Source organism: Falco cherrug, chromosome 4 (genome assembly GCF_023634085.1).
Source record: "Falco cherrug isolate bFalChe1 chromosome 4, bFalChe1.pri, whole genome shotgun sequence".
Lineage (NCBI taxonomy): Eukaryota > Metazoa > Chordata > Aves > Falconiformes > Falconidae > Falco > Falco cherrug.
Window position 1 is genome coordinate 82784399 of NC_073700.1, and position 17421 is coordinate 82801819.

The 17421-nt window shown below is 40.5% G+C and overlaps 1 protein-coding gene across 1 annotated transcript; it reads left to right on the plus strand.

The window, feature by feature from the left end:
• The first annotated feature begins 61 nt into the window (after window positions 1-61).
• Window positions 62-17042, plus strand: TSPAN13 (tetraspanin 13). The gene is made up of 6 exons (XM_055706598.1): window positions 62-368; window positions 12495-12662; window positions 13929-14009; window positions 14865-14978; window positions 15316-15426; window positions 16582-17042. Exons 1-6 carry the CDS (start codon window positions 306-308, stop codon window positions 16654-16656), a joined length of 612 nt encoding a protein of 203 aa, XP_055562573.1. The 5' UTR covers window positions 62-305; the 3' UTR covers window positions 16657-17042.
• Window positions 17043-17421: the final 379 nt, after the last annotated feature.

The following is a 17421-nucleotide window of genomic DNA, read 5'->3' on the forward strand; positions in this document are numbered from 1 at the left end:
TAACAGTAGAGGAGGAGAAAGGGGTGCGCGGCGGCCCCAGCCCCGCCCCCGCCCCCACAACGCCGCGGCGAGGCAGCGGGCGCTCGGGGCTCGCAGATAGCGGGTGACTGGCACCGCCGCCGCCCGCGCTCCCAGCCCTCTCCGCGTCTCCTCATTTGCGTGTCTCTACCTTCGTGCCCGGGAGCGGCCAATCGGCGTGTGCAGCAGCGGCCGCCGCCGTCGCTCACCTGCTGCGGCCGCGCCCGCCTGCCGGCGAGGGGCGGGGTGGCGGCTCCTGCTGCGCGGTACCGAGCGGCGGCGGCGCGATGGTGTGCGGGGGCTTCGCGTGCTCCAAGAACTGCCTCTGCGCCCTCAACCTGCTCTACACGGTGCGTGAGGCGAGGCGGCCGGGGGGCGCGGGCTGTCCGGCCGCGTCTCCCCCGCCCGGCGGGTGGCGGGGTGAGGTGGGCTGGGGGCGGCGGCGGGGAGGGGAGGCGGCGGGGCTCGCTCCGCTGCGGGCTGAGGCGGCCTCCTCTCGGCGGGATGGTGCCCAGGGGCTGGGGGGACTCGGAGCCGGGGCCGCCGCTCGCTTGCGGCCTCCAGCTGCGGGCGAGGTGGCACCCGTCTGGCCAGGCTTTGTCACTGCAGAGACGTGGCTCCCCGGGATCAAAATCCAGGGCGGTCCGGGAGCGGGCGGCGGGGCGAGGCTGCCCGTCCGCGGGGAAACCGCATCCCCGGCGGCGGGCTGGGCCGGGCTGCGGAGCGGCGGCGCTGCGGTGCCCTTTTCCCTTGCGTGGAAGGGTCGCTGCACCAAGCCGGGCGCGAGTGAGGAAGGGATCACTTTGTTATTCCTAAGCCAGGGAGTAGCACCGAGAGGTAAGTGCATTTCGGCGAGCGACAAGGCCCCCGGCCCCCTGGTCTTCCCGGGGATGGACCAGGCCGGCGGTAACGTCTGTGTGTGTGAGGGCCAGGGAAATAGTAGTGTAATAAACTGAAATAACTGACTTCTTGGGGAGCATCAGGCAGGTGCCTCGCTTAGCCTCTGCAAGCTGGAGGGCCTGTTTTCAACAGAGAACAATAAAATCTCCAGTTACGGTGTAGCTGCAGGTTTTTTTCCTCATTATCTATTTTAAAATGACACAGAAGCAGCAAGAGACAGGAGTGAGTGCATGTAATGGCTTCCTCTCACAGCTCATCTGGTGAGGTAGTATGTCCTCTAATGTTTCACGTTAACTTTCATGCTTGGGGATGACTTCCAGCAGGCTGAAATTGGGGTCAGCCAGTGCTTGCAGGCAGCGGTGGTGGTGCTTTTCGGAAAGCACTGCCTGATCTCGACTGAGGGCAGGACAGTGGGATAAACAGGTCTAAGGCTGTTCATCAGAACAAGGAGTTCTCGTAGCTGTCGGTTACTGGACCTGACGCTAGTCACCAGGACGAAGCACAAATGGATATAGAAGTGCTTGTGCTGAAGCCAGAGTTGTTGTATTTTTTGGTGTATGAGTGAAAAGTTCCCTCAGAAAAGAGGGAACTTAATATAGGAGAAGCTGTGCTATTGCACGTGCTTCCTTGGAGGAGCTTGCGGAGCGAGTATGTCCCTGAAAAAGTCTGTGGAACATGCTTAGGAAGTCCCTGCTTATACAGCTGTGAAAGTCACCCAGGATCCCTGTGATGCTACGGATCGCCCAAGCTAACCCCAGCCAGAATAGAGGGGAGCAGGCAGGCATTGCCACGTTTGGCAACTGTAGTTGGAGGCAAGGTCAGTGTTTGTAGACTGTCGTAATGAAGGTTAGAATAGAATAGCCCAGGTTGGAAGTGACCTCAAAAAATCATCATGGCCAGCTTTTTGTGGGATTGCACCGTCCCAATGGATAGGATACAGGTAAATAGTCCCATCCTGGTTTCTCTTTTCAGTAAACCAGAGGTTAATTTAAGACTTCTTTTTGCCATTGTTGTTACTGTTTCTTTAGTGACAGAGTAGTGAAAGAAATCTGGTTCTTTCTAACCTAATACATGCACAAATCTCATTTTGAGGTCACCTGGATGGTAGGTGTTGTTTTTTTCTCTGAAGACACCATTACTTATTCCTATAGCTACATATTCACCAGGTATAAGAGGTCTGGTAGGCCTTTTGGACATATTTGGCCTCAGCAAGGGTGGGTTGGTCTTTGGGACCTCTGTAGTTTTGTCTGTGATACCTGTACAGTGCACCTGTGACCTTCATCTTGCTCTGATATCTCCTTGAGTCAAATTTACTTTGTGGGTGTCACATGGTATTCTTTCATTTGACCTATGCAGACCACACATTTTTGCTGAAGGGAAGGAATGACTTCTTTGAACTACAGTAACTGGAATATTCAATTGCTATTGCTTGTGTTGTGTATAAATTATAGACAAGTTACAAGACTAATGCTTTAAAATTCTGAGTTGCAGAAATAACATTTAAGGTGTTTAGTTGGCCTGGTGGAGTTGATCTAGCAAACTATGTGGGCTTCTCTGGTCCTTGGCTAGACAAAACCCTAACAATACAAGAATTGGGTTGCAAAAGTGATGAATGATAGGTTTATTTTTTTCCCAGCTGGAAGAAAATACAGAAGACAGAATAAAAACAAGCAAAAGCATCATCTTTTTAAACAATATTAATTCACTGTAATAATTGATGAGAGGGGAGTAGTGGGGGTAAGAAGGGGTATCAGCTCAAATAGGTAACACTCATCGAATGTTTTTCTAGCTAGCATTGATGTGGCTGTATCACATTCTTGAAAGAAATAAACGCTTAGAACTGTATATTGGGGGTTACAGTTTATACTCCGTTTTTCTTTAAAAGACTTCTAGAATAGGATATTGGAGCTTAATTTTCTTTTTATTTTCTTTTTATTTTATTTTATTATATTTCTTTTTATTTTATTTTTCTATTGCTGTCTATTGCATATTACTTTTTATGGTAGTACACCAAGAAAAATACATGTCCTGGCGGTAATAAATCAGTTACTGGTTTAAGGCAAGAAACCAGAAACCCACTAACCTAATTGCTTATTTAATGTTCTTTTTGGATGGTACTTTGCTAATGACTTTTGGTTCTTCTCTGGTCTAAGTTAATGTCCTTAGGGCCTGATTCTATTTTAAAATGTATTTTACATGAGTAATTCTGACATCTATGCTGAATCTTGCTGACTTCAGTATGATTTCTTATAGGAAGAGTCAAGAAGAATAATTGAGAGTATTTATTGATTCTGTGTATATAATTATGTGTACTGCCAGAATGAAGTCTGACATGGAAGAAATGTCTGTATACAAGGACCTTTAAGATACTAGCCTTGGGTTTCTGTCAAATTTTGTCTGTCTTTATTCAGTCATACTTATATTTCCCATCAAATGGCAAACCCATACAAACTGTTTAAAATGTCTGTCCACAGAATTCAGCCAAATTCAAGGATGTGTATGTAATTTAAGGCTTCTAATCTTCCAGGTATGAGAACCCTAGATGCTGGCTCCACCAGTATTTGTTCACGTTAACCAGACAAGGATTTCCTTAGGTAGACAGTGTTCCTTCCAAGGAGGTCTTGAGTAATTGTGTTGAAGTATGAACAGTTGATTTGTTATTTCAAATCAGATTTTCAGAACGGAAAGGGAAATTCCTAAGCGCTAATTAGTGGTGAAAGATTGGGTGGTAGCTGGGCCACAGATACTTAAATTTTAAAAAAAAAATAGTCAGTTCATTTGCATGGTGTGTGCTGGTTTTGTCACCCAAGCAGCTACTTAATTATTGCTGTAGCAGCAAACATGAACTGTTGGTAAGTAAACATCTCACATTTGTTTTGATGAGCAGGCTTTCAGTTTTTCTTACACCTAGAGTGGCTGTTTGAAATTAAAACACAGGGTACCTTTACCATTAAAGTGTGTATTTTTTAGTGGCACAGAGTTCATTCCACAAAATCATCCACATTTCCTCAGAACACTTTAAAGTACCTTGTCAAAGTAATGTACTTTTTCTATGACTTTGTTCTCTGAACCTGTTTTTTTGATTGTCTATGAAATGTCCTGGTTTTTGCATCCATTTTCAAGCACTGTATTTGAAAGTTGTTAGTTTCTTTTTTCCTATCGCTGCCTGTTCTCTGGATGCAGCAATTATTGGAGGTGTAGTTAGTGCATTTGTGCTTTCTGCCCTCTATCAAAATTGCTTTGCCTGTATTATGGGAGTGTGAAAGGTGAGTGCAGAAATTTTCAGGTTTGGACAATGTGTGCTTGACATCATAGGGTTTTTAATAACATTCGTCTTGAATACAGAGTTTCCGTTGCAAAGGAGTGAGCATTTTGCATCTTCCATGCAAGTGTGCTAGCTCCATCTGTCTTTTTGCTGCATGGGGGAAACCTGGTGTTAGAGGCAGGGCGAACATGTGGATATTCCTATGGAAAGGGGATGTGACTGTTTCCTGCATTGTCTGATAATTCCTGACTGCTGTAGTGGCTATACGGAGCCAGGTACAAGCAGACAGGAATTAGAGAAACACAGTTCTTGCCTTATGCAGCAATTTCATGAACCTGTGATCTCTGAGTTCAGTTCTGGTTTGGTTTGTATAAGTTTGTTTTACTGTAAGAAGTGACCAGTAAATAGCCTGCTGTTTGCTGTGTCTGACAGTCTTTAGTCAGCATTTAAGAGTGCAGAGTCAAAAGTTTGCCCCAGCACTAGCCTGTGCTGGGCTGGTCTAGCTCGGCATCCTAACTGGGTGCTTGGCAAGTGGGACAGGTTGTCTGTAAGTTATTTCTGTCATTCTCAAGGACATTTTGAAGGCAGCAGTATAAGCTGTACTATCTAGTCTTGACACGTAAATTAAAGTGGTACAGAAGCTCCCAGGTGTGTGGCAGGGAAGGTTAATGTTGGTCATGTCAATTTAGTCTTGCATTTGGCCTTTTTGTTTTGTTTTGCATTCATTGGCTTTTGGGGAAGGTTTCTATGCTCACGCTTGAGAGCATGAAAGGGCGGCTACAGCCAAAACATGGATCTACAAGACCTTTTGTCAGTGCTTGGGAATACCCTCAGCTGTACTGTCTGTCAGTTTGTAGCCAAAGTGACAGCGGTTTGTGGTAGCAGGTGGGAACTGAGACATGTACTGGGTCCATAGACCAGATATGAGTGGGTTTTGTTGTTTGACTTGCCTTGTGCAGAGTGCATAGTGGCATTTAGAGCTAGGAAGGCAGACACTTTCATGAAGGAACTGGAGAACGACAGGGCACAGAAGAAGGAGGCTGTATGGAGCTTGGCATGTTTTGATACCACTGATGTTTTCAGCCATCCTAGTGGTGCAGATGACAGTTATTGAGAAGCCCTTTGAATGTCTTGTAGCCTTGTAGCTTAATTTATTAGTTGTGATCTAATCTAATCAGTTTTGTGTTGAAGGAGATACATGTGTGGAAGAAGGGTATGTGGGATCATCGGGCTTCCTGAAAATGTTTCATAGCTTCTTAAAAAACAATAAACAAAAAAGGAAGCAAAAATAAATATTTTAGAACATAATTGTTCCTGATACACAGCAGAAAGCTTTCATTTCCAAAGATCAGGGAGTACGAAATAGGTTAAATCTCTGCCATTTTAATGTGGAAGGACCTTGTTACACGTCAAAACCAACTTGACCGTAAGTGCTGGCCAGTGCCATGAAGAACTCTGAAGTAGGCCTGAAACAGAAAGAACTGGCTTTCATGATAACAGGAATTCTGCCTTTCACAGAAATTACTTGTTCCACGTGATGTGTCTCAAGGCTGTTCAGTAACCAGACTACTGATAACTTCATTTAAATAAGGCACCTAAGGGTGGAAGGTTTTGCATTCTGTTAGAAATCCTTTGGAGGTACCCAGAGTTTTCCTTACTGCTCAGCCTTTATTTTGCTTTCAGCAAAGCTGAACAAGTACTGTAAGGAGACAAGGTTGCTTACAGGTTGGCTAGCTCACAGCTGTGATAGAAATCAATTTAGTCTAAACTTGCTAAAGGTGTACCACTATATACTGCCACTTATTTTAATGTGGTGGTTTTAGATGAAGTGCAGGGATCCAGGAGAGTTGTGTTCTAGAGTCTCTGTGGCTGTGCAGAAATGGTTGGCCCAGTTGAAAGGCAGGGTGGTGGCGATCTCTACCTTCGAAGTATATACCATTTGAGGTTTAAAATTTAAAGCCCCCTTAAAGAAGTGGAAGATGAACTTAAATGTGGAGAGAGAAGTTAGGGAGGATGTGTTTCTTCATGTGTGTAATCTCTCTGGTTTTAGTTCCTGTTCTATACCCAGCCTGACACGTAGTCTGTAAATACTTCCTTTGCTGGTACCAGTGTAAAGGCTCTATAGTCTCTTTATCTGGGAATGGTGAGGCTGTATTTCTTGACATGTAAGTTCTGAAATGCAGTTTTTACTAACTCCCTTTTGGGCTGAGCCTACAAGAAAACAGTGGGAAAACAAACTTCTGCATATGACTTCCTTCTTTGTGAGCAGTCCAAGCTAGTTGCAATACTGAATAGTTGCTAGTTAAAACAGCACATTTGCTTGTGGATTGTTGTTGAAGGAAGGAGGAACTGGTCTGGGTATTTGCATTGTTTCTCAGTGGCATGGTCTAGAGAAATAACTCATCAGTGTCATGTTTTCTTCTTGTAATGTTGACTCCTTGTGGATAAATACACAAAGGGTAAGTGTGAAGAGAAATACTTTTTTCCAGTACAGGAGCAAGGGTAATGAGCAGCTGTGTGCACAGGAGAACTTGGATTTAAAGAATAGGGCAATTTAAGAGTTTTTGGAGTTTTTTTTTGATAGGAGTAGTAATTCATGCAGCAGTAAGGGGAAAGAGAACCCTGACAAGTATTGTAAAGGCTAATGCTTTAATCATGTTAATGAGAAATTAACCGGAAAACAGGGCAGTCAAACTTGTGATGACTTCATCTCTGTGACAAAGACATTCTTTGACTCTAAATTAATTTTTAAATATCTCTGAAGTTCAAGTGTGTGTGTGTGTGTGTGTATATATATATAAATATATAATGGAAATCACTTAAAGTGGAGTCTGATCCATTCCAATGTTCTTGAACTTACAGTCCCTAAAATTTTTCTGGTAGAGGTGCTGATAATGGAGTAACATTTTGTCTGTTGGTAATATGCTTGATTTCCTTAAATATTTTTTTTTTACTCTTTATAAAAACTGCTCAATCTCATAGTGAAAACTACTGTCTGTTCTTCACTTAGGATTTGTGCTACCTGTAGGTTGGTTCCGGTAAAGCATTTACTTAACCTCAAAATTGATGCGTTTATATGTAGAATTATGCTAAGCCTGAGTTTGCGTGTGTGCTTTTTAAATAAGGTTGCTAGCTAGGGTTTGTATTGATGGGAAACACAGTATGTAGTAAATGAGGATATTAAGTTTAAAATATTAGCTGTCACCCCCCCGCCACATGCACACAGTTCCCATGGGTTTACGTTGCTTTTTTGGTTTGCAGACACTGTGTGTTTATAGCATGTTTCCGTGGGACAAATTGTTCCAGCTTGAGACTGTAATAAATTCTTTTGCTCTTAATACCTGTTGGCTTGTCCCGGTGGTTTTGAAGCTGTTTAAGTGCTTCTTCAGAATCATTCATTGCTCTTTTACTGGGGGACCTTACTGCTTTTAAGAAGGTGTTTTGTTGGTATGGGGTTTAGGAGATATTTAGTGAGCTAGACGGTACAGAACAGTCCTTGCGTAGTGCTAAATCTGTCTCTTATCTGCCTGTTAGAACTCTGATTTTTGATGTGGAGAGTGGCAAAATTTTTGCAGTGGAAGAGCTGGCTGTGGTGTGTGGGAGTGCTGGTTGGAAGGGACTTCTGGGGCTCGCTCATTTGTCCAGGCTCCTGCTCACAGTGGGATTATGACTAATACTTGTCAGCTGTGGCTTTGTCTACTGAGTCTGGAAAACCTCTGAGAACAAAGATTATCACCCGAGTATGGCACCAGACCACCTTGCAGCTGTTTTTTTCTAATGTCCAGTCTGAACCTCCAAAGCTGTTACTTGTGAAGCCGAGAACACTGCCTCCGTTGCTGTTGCAAATCGCCTCCAGCTTCAGTTGCTATTAGACTATCCCTAGGCAGCTTCTCTGTTAGACTAAACCAACACAGCTCCATCACCTGCTTCTCAAACATCACCTGCAAGGCTCCAGGCCATTTCCAGGTTCTCAGATTCCTTTTTGACCTGGGGGACTTGAAATAGGACACAGTATTTGAGCTGCAGTCTCACTAGCGTTGTTTTCTTTGAGTACACTCCTCTTGGCTTTCCCTGTTTGCAATGAGAACACACTCTTGGCTCATACTCAGCTTGGCAACCAGTTTGATCTCCAGATCTATCTCAGTAGGGCTGTTGTTCAACCAGTTTGTTCCCAGGCTCCCCGGAAGCACCTCAGGAGCAGAATTTTGCACTTTATGAGGTTCCTGTTGGCTTATTCCTCAAGTTTATCAAGGTCTATCTGAGTTTAATATATTTGGAGAGTTGATCATTCTTCCTTGTTTAGTATCATCCACAAATTTTCTGAGGATTTATTCTGTCTTATCACCCAGGTTGCTGATGAAGATACTGTGTAATATTGGCCTTGTATCAGCCTTTGTGGTGTTCCTTACCTGCTACCAGCTGGATGATGAGCCATCAGCTGCTACCCTTGAAGCTCAAGCAGTCCAACCTATTGTCATTCAGTCTAACTGGTCATTTCTCCAACCCAATCTTTTCAGCTTATGAGACTGCTGTGGGAAACCAGATCAGTCCTAATCACTAAAAACTGAACTGTGATTTCATACATTTCTGATAGATGTACCAAGCAAAAATCTGAAGTGTTGGTAACCAAGACTAACTTTATGTAAGTCAACTCATATACATAAAATGAAGTTTCACATATACTTTCAATCTTCCAGTGATGATGCTGTTTTCTTCAGGGGAATCTGGTGCTGTGAAATGTCATTTCAGAAAAAGAAAATGTGACATTCAGAAGCTCTGTAGACAGTCCTTTTTCCTTTATTTAACAGAAATAAAGGAACTTTTTTTTTTTTTTACTTTTTTTGTAAGTAAATAAAGCTTATCCATTTAGAATGTACATATTACTCATTTAAAAGTATGGCTACTAAGTACTTTTGTTTCAAGTACATTTTACTACAGAGTCTTAGCAGCTTCACTTTTAGAAATACTTCATCTAAATCCTTTTGTTCCAAAACACTGAAATAAGCCCTGTAGAGCAGTCATTTCTAGTGGCTGAACAGTGCCTAATGCTATGAGCCTTGCATTGTTTTACAGACTTCTAAAACCTCTTCCCCAAGCAGCTTACATTATTTTTCCTGCTTGTAGTAGTATGTTTACTTTAGTTTTTCACATTATGGCACTATATATATGTGTGTGTGTTACGTATAGTTTTACTGCTCAACATTCAGATAGTCCAATCCAAACCTGAAAATGAAGGAATAACCATGATTTCATCTTTACATCAACATGCTGAGGAGTCAGGAACTTAATACTGAATCTGTTTCTAGAATGGTTTGTAAACCTGCCATCTCCAGTTTTGAAACATGAAGTCAGTTTTCCATTAGTTTAAATGGCCAGAATTGGAGTAGCTTATAGTTACTTTTATCTAAATCATGTATCTGCCTGACTGGATACAGCATTTTCACTTAGCTTGTCAAGCAGAGCCCAGTAGCCTGGATCTGTGATCATACTGAATTTCCAGATGTTTTAAGGAATTGGATAATGGACAACTTTGTCATGTGAAAAGAGAAAATACAGCCTTGATATTATGGAGGTAAAGCTTGAAAATGAGACTGATAGCTCTAAAACTGGAATGTGATCAAAAGAGAAACTGAACTATTTTATGATACTTCATTTTTCAAAGTCGGTCACACAATTCCTGAACATCCAGGGTTCAAGAATGGGTTTAAAGGCCAGAGAGGCTTCTTTTCAACTGGAAAACCATGGCAGTTCCAGATTCATAATGTGTCTGCCAGAAAAACTTCTTGGGCCAGGGGGTCATGGTAATAGCTTTTAGTGCCATACGCACTCATTTCTTGTACATATTGTCAGAATAATGGATGCTGGGATGAGTAACAGCAGCAAGAAACCAGTACCCTGCAGTTCACACACTGCATTTATCCAGTAGGTGTTTTAGGCACAGATATTGTTCAAGTCTCTTCTTTTGATTTTGATACTTCAAGACTGAAAGTAATTGCATCAAATTGGGTTAGACCTCTTATGAAATGAGGAAAGAGCTGAACAAATACAGTTTTTGGTGTCCTGGAGGCAGATTGGTGAAAATAAAGATTGACACTCATAGCTCAGGCAGAAGGAAGAAGTATTGGTGAAAATCATTAGGGACAAAGTTTTTTTGCTTTTCTTTGTTAATTGAGATTTGTCATTGCCTTTGAGGTTTTTTTATGAGGTAACACTTTGAAGAGCTGTTTACTGGCAGTGTGACCTCCGTGCTTTTAAGTTGGTGCAGAGTATGGGACGTCAGCCAGCACCTTCTGACTGGAAACTGGGTTATGTGATTTCTTTTGTTGTTCACTTCTGATGCTTACGTGGGAAAATAAATCTTCCCGGTAGTATGACATGAAGAAATATAGTGAATGGGCATAGATCAGACCAGGTAGGTTTTGCACATAACTGTCTGATTAGCAAGGCTAATTTTTAACATGATGACATCAGGAATGTGCAGTGTGCATTCAGAAAATCTGTCTGTGGCTGAGCCAAGGCTTCTTGTTTTGTTTTACTTTTTATTTCTCCCCTCTTCATAATTTAGTTTCACTACAGCTTGGCCTGGTGTTTTGGTTTTAAATAAACATGGTGGTTAAGGCTTTTTGTTTAAGAGAAAGAAAGACAAATGTGAATTAATCCTAAAACTCTACTGCTACTGAAGAATTGCTTGAAATTGTATATTGTTCTTTTGTCTGTCCTTGTGGTGAGAGAGAGGTGTAGGTATAACAAATACCTTCCTTTTCTTCTTGCAGACTCATAAATTTCTTATGTGGTTTACTGGCTTTTGGTAAAAATATTTTTTGAGATGTGTTCTTCCGTGAACACACAAAAAACCACCCACTGTATTTTGATCTTGATAAGCATCACCACTTGTTTTACTAGCTTTCTTGATGTTATTTTAGAGTTCCGTGTTTCAAAAGCAGCATTACATAGCTCAGTTTTCTAAGATGTACTTAAGCTGAAAAAATATACAGATGTATTTGGTATTAAAATCAACAAAAATGCCCTGCTGTAGGGTAAATATACTGAAATAAGTTGGAAATGTCCTCTTTTTTTTTTTCTTCCCCATCCCTCAGGGTAAGTAGTAAAACATCATGAGGTGCATCTTGTTTGAATGGCAACTGGTGAGCAAGTGTAGGTGCTCACTCTGTGTTTTCTGTTGAATAAAGCCAAGTGGCTGGACTAGACCAAATGCTTACAGTTTTGTTGTTGTTTTTTTTTTTTTAATAATGATACAATTTCTGGGTATATTTTGGTGAGGTCATGGTTTTGGGAGGTTAAAATTTGCATGTTGAATCGGTGTTTATTTAACAGAGAATGTAATGGGTGGTAGATTACACATAGGTTTAACTGTTTCAAGCAAGAGAGTATTAGGCATCTTGTGTATTGGACATCTGGATTGGCTTTGCTGCTTCCCTCATGCTGTACCTCATTACAGATTTCTCTGCAGCTTTTCATGTTGGAATTTTTTTTTCTTCTGTGTTTTTGGCATGGAAACAGGAAAGGCTGGAGTTTCCTGCCTGTATAAACAATAAATCCGAGTAAACTAACTGGGACAGATTCTGCCTGCCTTCCTTGAATACCATCTTTAGAAGGAAGGAAATGACGTAAGAGTGTTTTGGGTATTGGAATAGGATTGACTTCATAGCGGAGCTATTTTCTTGAAGAAATATGTAGCAGAGACAGGGCACCTTTATTGTTTTACTACATGAAGTCCTTGAGATACAGATCTAAAAAGTGTTTTTGTGTGATCTTGCCAACTGTTGTGTTACATCATCAACTGTAGAATTAATACAGCTGTATTCCTGATTACAGTAAATTTTGGCAAAGTGGGCTTTTTTTATGTATGTGGAGCTCTATGTTCTATTTTCTTTAAATACACTCCTTCTGTTTCAGAAAGCATTTGGAATTTTCATTCTTTCATTCTGTGAATTAAAGCTGAATGAGCTAATGGTTTTTAGCTTATTTGTTGGTTCTGTTATAATCCGCGCTTCAATTTAATGTCTCTATTCAGTCACAGATAATGCAACATGACTTGACTTTGTAGGTAGATTAAGTTGTAACAGTTCCACATTAACAGTGTTGAAGAACATGCGTTCCTTAAAGCATCTGGAACTGAAGTTACCTCTGTGATGAAGTGGAGGATTGGTTTATTTAGGCTTGTGCTGCTTCTCTTCTCACTGAAAAGAAAAATTGTACCTTTCTAATAACAACTTTAATGTAAAGAATGTAGCTGTGTGTAGGTTGACTCTTAATATGCAGACTAACTTTTTTTTTCTCTTCCCTCCAGCTGGTAAGCCTGCTGCTGATTGGAATTGCGGCATGGGGAATTGGCTTCGGCCTCATCTCTAGCTTCAGAGTTGTTGGAGTGGCAATTGCAGTAGGAATCTTCCTCTTCCTTATTGCCTTAGTTGGATTGATCGGTGCGGTGAAACATCATCAAGTACTGCTGTTCTTTGTATCCTTTTGATGCATTACATGCATTGCAGCTTGGTTCAAGCCATGTAAACAACCTGGTCTGTCAGCTGAGACTGATGTGGAAGGTGCTTCAGAAACAGAACAGAAATTCACAATCTTATTTTGGGCAAATGTAGGCTACATTAAACTTCCTTCCCATGTAACTTTATTCCAGCTTCTTTTTTTTCTCCCTTGTTTGTGCTCTGAAGACAGAAGTTTTCATGTCTCCTCTTTTTAAAAATTAAAATAATTCAAATTTTTGAGGGCTTTTTGTGGTGGCTCACTGTGTCGCAGGTGCCTCTTACTGTATGCTCAACCCTACACCAAGCTAGAGTATGTGAACTATTAATGTTTAACAGTAGAAAAGGGTGGTATTTCCAGATAGTGAGCTGGTCGTAGCTGGCAGGAGAGTGCATTGTTGGTAATACAGCCTGTCAAGAAGCACTTTCTTTTCATACCTAGTCTTTAATTGCGAACCCAGACTGTAAATGAGTGCAGACCTTCTCAGTATGTTTTCCTGCCCCTTTGTGCACACCAACAGTGTGTATGCAGTCTGTGGTGCTGCCTTGCATAACAAAATCAGCCTGTTTGGATGAGAAAAGAGATTTATTCGATAAAACTGTTTATTTTTCTGGTTATGGTCTATGAATAAATAGTGACCTCCACTTTACAAACCATTTAATTCTGTGAGTTACGTATTTACCTCTGAACACAGCAGCCAGATTGTGAAGGCAGTGCTTGACTTTCAAAACGTCATCTTTAGTATCGCAGTTTGTTCTTTTTGTTTTACACTGTCTTCAGATGCATTAGTTCAGAAGTGTGTGAGGCTGTGTTCCAAAAGGAACTTTCACTTTTTTTTACATTTAGGCTAAAGTTATCTTTTTGTAATTAAGTATCTTTTGTAATTTTGTAATTGAAGTATCTTGTAATGACAACATGAGTCCCTAAAGCTGGAGAAATTGGCTGTAGACTTTTCTCTCTGAAACCTCCTCTTATTAACGTTTCTGCTCATGCTGTCTTGCTAGGCAAGAAACACCTAACCCAGAAATAACAGCTATGTATAGTAGTAGCCAGAAAGAGGCAATACATGGTGATTGAGGTCTGCGAACATTATTTGGGTCATCTTTTCCACATCCAGTGAGAATTCACTTCTATAGTTCTTTTATTTTAAAGCACTTACTGTTATCCAGTGAAATAAGGAATACCGTTAGGCATATGTGTTATAAAAGCAAAATTAATTTGAGAGTATATCCTTAACTATTTCCAGTACATGATTATTCTTTTGCTAGTCTTTATTGTCCAGTTTTCTGTCTCCTGTGCCTGTTTGGCACTAAACAAGGAACAGCAGGTAAGTTTCCTGACTTCTCAGTTAATCTATAGCATAATACTGTAAATACGTATGTTGTACATACATGCACACATATTTATATATAGTCTTCCACAAAATGGAGAGAGGCTATTCTAAGAAAAGCAACATTATCCTTTTAATTAAGTACTAGAATTAGGCAGTGCTTGGCTGTAGTAGCTAGAAGGAAATAACATCTGAGTCCTAAAGTGACTTTCAGCTGTCTTTTTTAAAAAAAAAATAATAATTAATTTGGTTTTAAGCTTCCTGCCTAGGTTTAGGGTCACAAGCGTAGGAGCATGATATCTTGGCTATGTCATGTGTTCAGCAATTCCAGATAAGCTGATGAAATCTACAGTAATCATAATGTAAAGATGATAAAGCCACTGAATTGTTCTTGTGTAACTGAAAAAGTTAACTACATTAAGAACAGAGGTGACCCTTAAATGTGAAAGTAAAACCAGCTTCCATGAGGTATGGAGACTTAATTCTTACCACATAAGAAGTGGGCAAAAGTACAGTGGGTAAATAATCAGCTTTTACATGTAAACACACTTTTTGTTTAAAGTCTGAGGAGTCCCAGTTAGATTAGCTGCATGTCCCATTACTAGTGCTCTTGTATTTAGGAAAAAGGAAGGAAGAAAATTAATTACAACCGTGAATGTGCTGCTGCTAAGTGCTGCTGTTTCGTTGGCTACACAGGCTGTTTGAACATTCAAGTTATTCTTTAATGTATTATCCTTTTAGACTTCAGGATCTGAAGGTTTTAGTTAGGGAATTTTCAACTTGGTCTAGTGTATTGGTTTCCAGTGAAATGCAAAACAGCTCAATTAACATGTGTTTGCTTATGCCTTCTAGAGTCAACTTCTAGAGGTGGGATGGAATAACACTAACAGTGCGAGAACAGATATTGAGAGAAATCTGAATTGTTGTGGATTCAGAGTTTTTGATCAGAATGAAACCTGCTCCTCTGTAAGTGTTTCAAGTGTGAAAAAACTTCTTCTCATTCTGTTTGTTTGAAAATGTACAATTGTTTTTGTAGTGTCAGAAAGCAGAGCTTTTTAACAAATGTGTAAAGTAGTTGTTAACAATGATACTAAGCTCTTTTGTTAACTTATTTGAAGTGTAATCACAAAGCACCCTGCAAAGGTTGTACCCCATTGTTATTTGTATGCTTGCTTTTCTGGAGTCCTTTAAAACTGCTAGAGTTTTTTTCATGCCTGGCAGTCTTTTAGAGGGCTAGCTAGGTGCTTTCAGTCAATGAAGTGTCATCAGACAAGGGAGTGCAAATTCTCTGTATCTGCTACAGGATTGTTTTAAAAGTCGCCAGTGTCAACCATGTGCACCGATAATAGAAGAATATTCTGGAATGGTGCTGACATTTGTTGGAGGCATAGGACTTTTCTTCAGTTTCACAGAGGTGAGTAGGAGGTTAGAAAATGCAGTGTTTTTTCCCCAATTTTAAGGCATTGTTTTAGGAAGCAATTAATTTTAGGAGGTTTATTACAGGAACTTTCAGTACTATCTCAGGAGTCAAATAATTAGATCAAATTTTTCTAGGCTGTCAGCTTGCTGAAGTCTGCCAGGAGGAGGGCTTGTCTTTATTCAACACTGGGAGTTCTTGCATCTTTGTTATTTATACTACAAACTGCAACTAGATACCACATTAAAATGTGGTGCTGTAAACTGTTAAAGTTTTGCAGAAAGTTAGCTGTTCAGGTTTACCATTCTTCAAACATAATTAAAAGTGTGCCATTACTTTACCTTGTTTCCCTGTTCTTCTGCCTACACTCCCCGCTCCCCCCCCCCCCCCCCCCCCAGGTCATTTGGGCCTTTTTTATTTGGGGATTGTTTTTTTTTTTGTGTATGCCTTCTGTAATGCAAAGATACAGTTTCATGATGAGTGAAATGTACTTTAAACATCAGGTTAAAAAGGTCTTTGAGTCTTTGCTTTGGTACCCAGATGGTACTGGGTACTGGCTTTATTGAGCAGTGGATAAAAACCCTCAGAGCAGGTCTTTCATAACCCCACAGTAAAGCATGTGAAAATACTCCTCCTGCTCTATAGTGCAGTTTTGAGAAGGTTTGTAGGTACTACAGCAACTTAAGTAGAATCACTCTGACTTCTGCCCTCAATTTCTTTATTAAAAATGCGAAGCTGCTGAGAGGTTGGGGGGAATAACAAGATTTGAAAATGTACTAGAAAAATAGCCTCATAATTAAGTGGTAACTGTAAAATAAAACAATTTGGAGGATTTATCATTGCACTAAAACCAGGTTTATTATTACTTACAATTTGGGGAAGGGGCAGAATAATTTAACACTAGACATGCCTATGGAAAATATCTTGCATTGCAGATAAAGTGTTGGGGTTTTTGTTTGTTGCTAGCTATGAATACTTTCTGAGAAGGTGTATTCTTTTTCTAATTAAGAAAGCTGGTGTGTGGTGCCATTTTAGCAACAGTAAAATATCCTAAATTTGCATACTCAGAATTGTCAGGATTTTATGTTTAAAACAAATAGAAGATGGGGTGGAGACCACCTGCTTAATAATATCTTTGTGTTTTGTTTTCAGATTCTGGGAGTCTGGCTGACTTATAGATACAGGAACCAAAAGGATCCTCGTGCAAACCCTAGTGCATTTCTTTGAGTTTATAAATGACTGAATCTTGTCTCTGCACCCTCTGCTTCAAAATGCAGATTCTCTGTAGTTTGATATTTGTCCATAATAGGGATTCTACATGTACCCAAAATAAAACGTTACGAGAAATTTGTAGTTTTCGTATTTAATTTCCCACTATTTTTCTTCTGAGAATCTGTCTTGAAGTAGACCGGTGTATTTAGTAGCTGGGCAGAGTCAAACTGCTGCTCTGAGCTTGTTAAATAACTCTGGTAAGACTTTGGTAATTGATGTGGTGAACTCTACATAGTGGGTTTTATAGCACTACTGGTATCCAAAAAAAGCCACAAGTATTTTCTGCTGTATTCGTTGATTACAAAAAATTCACAGTTGCTCATTAAAATGATGAAAATACATGGTGGATGGTTGGACTGTATGATTTGATTAGGCTTTAGGTTGAACTCTAGTCAACTTTTTTGTCTTAATAATGGTCTCCCACTTTCCTATTAAGTTAAAAATAGAAGCGAAAGATACTGTTTTCTGTAGTGCACGTAAGTGTGTGTTAATGACCACTGTTGTCTTCACTCCTTCCCTTCCCTGTTTGTTTTGAATTTCTGGTAGCTTTAGCATTTTGTTGAGAATAAAAATAAATCTTTTTGGTTATTAGTGGATATCTTCACTATGAAAACTATGAATGAAGAAAGCCAGGAGAATGTGATCTGCAGCTGATTAACTTGAAACTTTTTTTCTTTGACAAGTGAATGAAGTTTGGTATTTGCACAACATCAGAATCAA

Bases quoted from the DNA above. Each gene is read 5' to 3' on its own strand.
- TSPAN13 (XM_055706598.1), top strand. From the start codon at position 306: ATGGTGTGCGGGGGCTTCGCGTGCTCCAAGAACTGCCTCTGCGCCCTC. The intron at 14,010-14,864 runs GTAAGTTTCCTG...TATGCCTTCTAG, and splicing joins CACTAAACAAGGAACAGCAG to AGTCAACTTCTAGAGGTGGG. The intron at 14,979-15,315 runs GTAAGTGTTTCA...TATCTGCTACAG, and splicing joins AGAATGAAACCTGCTCCTCT to GATTGTTTTAAAAGTCGCCA.